The 8,063-nt window shown below is 47.4% G+C and overlaps 1 protein-coding gene across 1 annotated transcript; it reads right to left on the minus strand.

Moving 5' to 3' along the window:
- Window positions 1–513: 513 nt before the first annotated feature.
- On the minus strand, window positions 514–7,697 carry LOC128062381 (2'-5'-oligoadenylate synthase 1-like). Its single transcript, XM_052654838.1, has 5 exons — window positions 7,518–7,697; window positions 5,931–6,207; window positions 4,359–4,543; window positions 1,728–1,960; window positions 514–694 (listed from the first exon to the last, which is right to left on the minus strand). Exons 1-5 carry the CDS (start codon window positions 7,695–7,697, stop codon window positions 514–516), a joined length of 1,056 nt encoding a protein of 351 aa, XP_052510798.1.
- Between the last annotated feature and the right edge of the window lie 366 nt (window positions 7,698–8,063).

Here is an 8,063-nt window from a genome sequence, read left to right on the forward strand (position 1 = left end):
ACACATTGAGAGCAGCAACAAAGAGCAGGAGCTTCACAGCAAGAAGGACCAGGGTTCAACTTCACCCTCTCGTCTCTCACTCACCAGGGGACTCTGAGTGAGTGGCCATGTCTCAATGTATTATTATGAGAATCAGAGTAAAACCCATCTCATGGGGATGCTGGAGGCCTCAAAAGAGGAACAGCAATATGGAGAAGCCAAAGGCTGTCTTCCAGCCACTTAGGTGACCAGTGACTCAGGTGGTAAGAACATCTTGATCTTTTGTGTGTCCTTATGGGAGGTTTTCTGGAATGGACTTTTGTCAATGACACGTTGGTTTGGGTACCAAGGCAGGGTGACAATGTACGTTGGTAAGCCTGCTGTCTAACCCAGTGACTCATTCTGGGGCAGACACAGGTGTAATTCTACATTTTCTAGTAACCACAGTGAAAGAATACAGAGACCAAGATGAAATTCCATTTGACTAAGTAGCATTTCTAGAAGTTGTTATCTCAACACGCCATCAGTATCAGGTCACATGAAGAAATCAGGAGTTCTCACCCGCACGTTCCAGGTGCCCACTGGCTTCCCACTCAACTTCTTACAGCACGAATACTTGAGCCAGATTTTAACCTCCTGTGCCAGCAGCTGCCACGTCTGTGGATCTCCACCAGCCACATTTCCAGTTGGGTCAGCCGGGTCCAGAATCACAGGCCTGGAAACAATAGTCAGAGAGGACAGGTGAGTACATGGGCTGTGTCTGGGAGGGGTTCAGAGATCGCGGCAGGGCAAAATACCAGCCTTGGTAGAGTGTTTCCGGGGGCAGCTGGAGGGCCCCATGGACACCTCTCCCTGGCTTGTGACCTGGGCGCCCTGCCCTACAGTGGGCATTGAACACAAGGTGAAGGAGGCTTGCATTTGGGCCTGGAGAGACCTGGTTTCAATCTCACCTCTGCTCTTGAGTAGTGCTGTCTCTTTAGGCAGGTCACCTCAATCTCTAGTCCTCAGTATCCTCATCTGTGAAATGGGCAGATTTGAAAATCCCTACCTCAAAGGATATTGTATGAGGATCTAGAGAAGCACTTGACAAGCTCCCAACAGTAACTGAAACATAATAAGGGGTCTATACATGCCAGGTTTAATAACCAAGATTCCACAATTCTATCAGAGTGTTTTTGTCTTATAGCAAGCTCTTACTTCTGGGAAGCATTTTTATTATTGCTATAGCTATTGCTGGCTCCCCTGGTGGCTCAGAGGTTTTAGCGTCTACCTGCAATGCAGGAGACCTGGGCTCGATCCCTGGGTCGGGAAGATCCCCTGGAGAAGGAAATGGCAACCCGCTCCAGTATTCTTGCCTGGAGAATCCCATGGACAGAGGAGCCTGGTGGGCTACAGTCCACAGTACCGCAAAGAGTCGGACACGACTGAGCAACTTCACTTTCACTTTCACTTTTCATAGCTATTGCCATTTGAGTCAAATTTTAGCTCTTTCACTCACTTTCTGTAAAGTTTGCACAAGCTCCTCTTTTTCCATACCTCTGTGATCTGTGGTTAGCACAGTGCCTGCCTCACAGGGTTGCAGGTTATTATTTCAATCAGACGGTAGGAGTAAGTGCCCAGCATAGTGACTGAGAATAGATGACGATGAATAATTGTGGAAACCTCCCTCTTCCTACATTTCCAGGGTCCCACCGCTGTAATCAGAGCTGCATTTATGTGGCGATCTAAGCCATGTGCGGATAGAGTACCTGGGTTTAGCAAGTTGTCTCCTCAGGTATTGGCTAATCGTAGGGTTTTCAAAGTCATAATACTTTTTCCAGTAGATGCAGAGGTCCTGATGCTTCAGGATTAATGCTAAAACAGTCCGAAATCCCTGAGCTGTGCTGAATTCTGGTTTGGAGCTTCCTTGTTCCCAGGCATAGATGGTCAGCAGCTCCAGGGCATACTGTGGGGGCAGCTTATGCTCATACTTCATCTTACACTGAGGAGAGGGAACAAATTAGAAACATGAGTTTGCTCAGCTTTTGTGTGGAGAAGAGGTAATGCCTATCCTCAAGCTATTTCAGAAAAGTGAGGATTAGGAGATGATTCCAAACTCATTTTACACGAAAAGCAGAAAAATGCAGCACAAAAAAGAAAACAGCAGGCCTGATGATCATAGACGGGAAAATCCTCTACAAGATATTAGCAAAGCAGATTCACCAACATATTACAAGGTCACACAGCATGATCAAGTTGGATATAGTCCAGAGAGGTGAGGATGTCAGAATACACAAATCAATCAAAGAGATACATTTCTATTAACAAAATAAAGGATAAAAACTTGTAATTATTTTCTCATATACAAAAAAAAATTGAGAAAATTCAACAACCACTGTCATACAAACTCTTAACAAGGTGGGTATGGAGAGAACATAACTCGATAAAGGCCGCATATGACCAACCTACAGCTGACATCACCCTCAGTGGTAAAGACTGAAAGCTTTTTCTTTAAAATCAAGAACAAGACACATATGCCCACTCTCCTCACACTTATTCAACATAGTATTGGAAGTCCATCCATGGCAATCAGGCAAGGAAAGAAACAATATCCATGCAAATTAGAAAGGAAGTTTAACTATTGCTATTTGCAGATGACATGGCACTATACATAGAAAACGCTAGGCACCTCCAGAAAACTATTAGAAATAAAAACTGAATTTAGGAAGATTGCAGGATACAGTAATAGTACATAGAAATATGTTGTGTTTCTATATTGAGTAACAAACTATCACAATTAGAAAGTTATTTATTTATTATTTTATTCTCAGTTCTATTTATTTATTTACTTTACAATATTGTATTGGTTTTGCCATAAATTGACATGAATCAGCCATGGGCATACATGTGTTCCCCATGCTGAACCCCCCTCCCCCCTCCCTCCCCATCCCATCCCTCTGGGTCATCCCAGCACACCAGCCCCGGGCACCCTGTCTCATGCATCGAACCTGGACTGGCGATTCATTTCACATGTGATAATTTACATGTTTCAATGCCATTCTCCCAAATCATCCCACCCTTGCCCTTTCCCACAGAGCCCAAAAGACTGTTCCAGACATCTGTGTCTCTTTTGCTGTCTCGCATACAGGGTTGTTGTCACCATCTTTCTAAATTCCATATATATGCGTTAGTATAGTGTACTGGTGGTTTTCGTTCTGGCTTACTTCGCTCTGTATAATAGGCTCCAGTTTAATCCACCTCATTAGAGAAATTTAAAAGCCATCCCATTTACAATTACATTAAAAAAATTTTTTTTAACTAGGAGTAAATTCAACCACAGTGAAAGACCTATACCTGACTTTGATGAGAGCAACTGAAGATGACAAAAATAAACGGAAAGAGGTACCACGCTCCTGGACTTGAGGGGTTAATATTCTTCAAACATGCATCCTACCTGAAGCAATCTGTGTGCATGGCCTCAGGGTATGTGATTTAGTGTTGCTGCGCCATGCCACTCTTTTCAAGGGAGAAAATGGGAAGGACAGGAGGTTAATTCATTTGCCCAGATTCAGACAGCTAGGAAGTGAGCAAAGGGGACTTGGGGCGGGGAAGGGCAGGGGGAGCTGAAAATTCATTGAATAATTACTTACTGAGAACCTATTATATTCCAGGCACTGTTCTAGGTTCTAGGGCAGCAGCAGTGAACAAAACATGCAGTGTCATACTATATATTTACACAATGCATACAAATAAGCAAATGCCTACTTTTATGTACATGCTCAGAGGGAAGACAGACAATAAACAAACAAATAAGCTCATGCAAAGGCCCTGAGGCTGAAGTAGAGTTTCCTTCTTGGTGGACCAATGCAGAGGAGAGACCAGCCTGGGAGTAGGGGCGAGGGGGTAGTTGATGATGATATTTAATACAGGACCAAGGTGTTCGTAATTTGGTGGGGTCTGTGTGTGTTTATGAAAAAGATAAGAAAGGCCCATGGTTTGGTCCAGAGCAACTGGAAGGATGGAGCTGTCATATGCTGATATGGGAGCACCGGAAAGAGGAAGATACCTGAGTCCACTAGCAGTGTCCCAGACCCTACCCTTCTTCCCCAGTTTTTCCCCTTCTGACCATGTCTACTCCTCCACGGTCCTCCTCTCATCGTCTCCCTCCTGGCTCACTGTCCCTCCTCTCCATCCGTCTCTGTCCGGCTCCCTCCTGCCTCCCACATCCTTTCTGATTCCTCCCCTCCTCCCTCCTCTCCTCTTTCTTCTCCTCCCCTCACCTCTCCCTGCTCCTTCCCTCCCTCCACACCACCCCTCCCTCCTCTCCCGGCCTCACTCTCTCCCTTCCCCTCCTCCTCCTCCTCCTCCTCGGCTCTCTGCCCAGATGGGACCGGCCATACCAGTTGGTACCAGTGCTTCACCAGGCGGATGAGGCTCTTCAGCTTGGCCGGACGCTCCTTCAGGAAGGCTCTCTGCAGCTCCGTGAAGCAGGGGGAGAACTCGCCCTCTCCCCCCAGTTTCTCGCACTCTTGGATGAGCCGGACGTAGATTTGAGGGTCAGGTCTGGAACCTTTGGTCAACTGACCTGTTGGGAATGAATTCAAGTTTAAATGTCAGCTCTTTTCTGAGTTTCTTTCTGTCGCCCCAGGGACACAGACTCACTGGCCGTGGGGGGCAGTGGGGAGGTCAGCAGTCCAGAGCCAGGAGGCCTGAGGTCCATCCCCGGTCCTCCCTTCTCCCACCTCTACCGCCCGTCACCCATCGTCTCTCACCTGGACTCAGCAGAGGTGGCGGCACCCTCCTCCCTGGATCCTCCAAAGCCCATTAGAGGCCTTTAACCTGATCCTTCCACTTCTTGCTTCCCAGGACCTCTGGATAAAATCCCAAGTCCTCGCAGTGGCCCACGCGGATGGTGAGACCTATCTCCTCCTTCGTCTTCCCTCCTGCCTCAATCCCTTTGCCGCTGACTCCCCTGGTTGCTTCACCTCTGCCAATATGCCACCTTCATTCCTATCTGTGCACTTGCTATTTCCTCCTCTGGAACCCCCAGATCTTTGAGTGCTTGGCCTCTTCTCACCCCTCAGGCCTCAGGTCAGAGGTCAGCTCCGTTGTCACCCTGTCTCCAAAGTCATCTGAGTCCCCATTGCTCTCTTGGGTCACCCTATTTCATTTCTGTCGCAGCAAGTTATCATCTCATTCCTGGTGTTCACATGGTCAGGCTGCAGGAGACAGGCTCTCTGTCTGTCTCCTTTAGGCCATGGAATAGGCCTTGCACCTCCGAGTCTGTGCTCCTGCTCAGTTGCTAAGTCCTGTCCGACTCACTGCGACCCTCTGGGCTGTAGTCTGCCAGGCTCCTCTGTCCATGGGATTTCCCAGGCAGGAATACTGGAGTGGGTTGCCATGTCCTTCTCCAGGGGATCTTCCTGACCCAGGAATCGAACCTGCATCTCCTGCTTGGCAGGTGCATTCTTAACCACTGAGCCGCCAGGGAAACCCTGCATCTAAGGTTCACAGTGGAAACTGAGCCTCAAAGAATGAATTGCTTCCTGTCCCAGTGCTCCTGCACGTCATCTCAAGATTCCAGCCCTCAGTGAAAGTTTGAATGGTTGCCTCACATTTTGCATAGAAAATGAAAGTAATATATTGAGTTTACCCTAGACCTAGGTTTTAGAAAGAGATCACACAGTGTACCAAATGTCAAACTAGAAAGCCTGGCAGGTGTTCTATACAAATATCTTGATCCCCCCAGTTGCACCAATTTCTTGTTTAACTCAGCCACTTCAGTGGCTGAGTGTGACCCTGGGCATTCTTGTCCCACGAAAGATGCTGGGGTCTCCTCCTACTTGAACGGATACCTTGGTTAATAAGAGTCTCAAAGTGAGAGACATTTCTGCTCAGAGACAAGGAAAGAGAGCGGAAGAAGCCCTGACATAGGACAAAGACTGTAAGAACTTGTGGCTGGGAGCACTCACCCAGGGCATCAAAGGCAGGCAAGACATCGAACTCCACCGCCTGGTTGGGGGACCTCAGCACAAAGCTGAGAGCGCGGGGATTCTGCTGTTTCTGGACCTCAAACTCCACTTCAAATCTTTTCTCTCTCTGACAGGCTTCCAGCTGTCTCCTGATTTCTTCGATGAATTCTCCTCGGCGCTCAAAGTGTTCCCGAAAACTTGTCAGATTGGTGAGGAAGACAACGAGGTCAGCATCTGATCGTCCCCTGAGGGTCGTGCCTTTGCCTGAGGAGCCGCCCTAAAAAGGTGAGAAGAATGAGTATTGACACATTTCATTGAGAAGAGCCTCCCTAAATGAAATGCTGAGAGCAATCACTAACGTTTTGGGTACTAGCCACTGCTCTGAAGGCATTAGTGGCTATAACTCCTAGAATGCTCATAAGAACTCTGAGATCTAGCCACTGCTATTATCTGTTGTTGTCTTCTGGATGGGGAAACAGATGCTGCGAGAGATCATGTTATCAGTCAAGTCACACAGCTAGTAGGTGACAGAGATGCAGTTCACACCCGTTTTTTCCGGATCCATGATCTTTACTCCCTGTTGTTTTGTGATCTGACATGATTAATACTTAAAGCGGCCCATGGCTTAGTTTATTTGACCTGCAGGGCCCGTGAGGTCCTGAACATTCTGGATAAGGAAACTGAGGCATAGAGAGGTGTAGGTGACTTGCCCAAGATTTCACAGACAGCAGGTGCTATCTGCTTTCAAAACGTATACACTTAACCAGCTTGTGACTCTGCAGAACTGGTGAAACCTTAGACTGTCAAAGACTGGTGGATTGTTGATACAGGTGGGTTTCAGTTTGCCTATTTTAATGCCATAAGACTCTCAAAGTGTGAGCATTTTCTGCTCAGGAAACTGAAGAGAGACCAGAATGAGCCCCAACTTAAGACAAAGGCTGGAACGCCTTATGACTGGGAGCACTCACCCAGGGCATCAAAGGCAGACAGGACATTAAACTCCACCTACATGTGGAGCTGGGGGGAGCTGAGCCCACAGGTGCGAGCAGGAGCATTCTCTAACTGCTGATTCTGGACCTCTTGTGAGATATCTTTCTCAGTCAACACACACATTCACACACACACACACACAGTTTCTCTTTCTCTTTCTTTTAATGGTTGCCTAGTGGGTGTTTCAGACATGATTTATACACTTCATCGGGGCATTTGTTAAGTTTGATGCATGAGGCCGGACACCCAAAACTGGGGCTCTGGGATAACCCAGAGGGATGGAGTGGGGAGGGAGTGGGAGGGGCTTCAGGATGGGGGGACACATGGACCCCTGTGGCTGATTCACGCTGATGTATGGCAACAGCTATCGCAATATTGTAATCATCCTCCGATTAAAACAAATAAATTAATTTTAAAAATTTACAGATGGATTCCCTCACCCCAGAAGCTATTTTCACAAGTGTGGATATAGTTTTGGCAGGGAAAAATCAGAAACCACCAGCCCTAGAGACCTCAACCTCTTGCTCTCTGTCTGTTTCTGTGGAAAGGCTTGCTCACCAGCCCCCCTTCTCCCCAGTGAGGCAGTTCTGGACTCACCTTCACAACTTTGGACACCCGAACTGGGCGAGGGGCACATGGGAAACACCTCTCCTTCAGGAAAGTGCAGATGGTGTCGATGGCTTGTCTGACTTGCCTGCGGAACTCCGCGTTTGACAGGAGGTGGTCTTCGATGAACTTGTCTAGAGAGCTGGCCAGGGTATTTCTGAGCTCCATCATGTCACTGGGGACTGGAGAGCCATAGGCGGCAGGGCTGCTGCCTGAAGTTGCTGGTTTCAGTTCCTTGAAAGGGAGGAATTTTGTCCTGAATCTTTGTTTCTAGTTTGTCTCTCTGCAAATGAAATGCTCCTGCTATCCCACAAACTTGTCAGGTCTCTCAGCTTTTTCCTCCAGAATCCCAGAATTACTCCCTGCCTTTACCAGGCAGACTAGCGTGTCTGGTCTGTCTTCAGACTGTATTCTGAAAAGCTCCTTTTAAACCCACGTTAGTACTTCACCCAAGACTAATCACAATTACAGATAGATTTCTGGTTTCCTTTTCTTCTTTTCATTGTGGATGAAACTGTTTTATAGTCTCCTATGATC

This window comes from Budorcas taxicolor, chromosome 17, assembly GCF_023091745.1.
Source record: "Budorcas taxicolor isolate Tak-1 chromosome 17, Takin1.1, whole genome shotgun sequence".
Taxonomy (NCBI): domain Eukaryota; kingdom Metazoa; phylum Chordata; class Mammalia; order Artiodactyla; family Bovidae; genus Budorcas; species Budorcas taxicolor.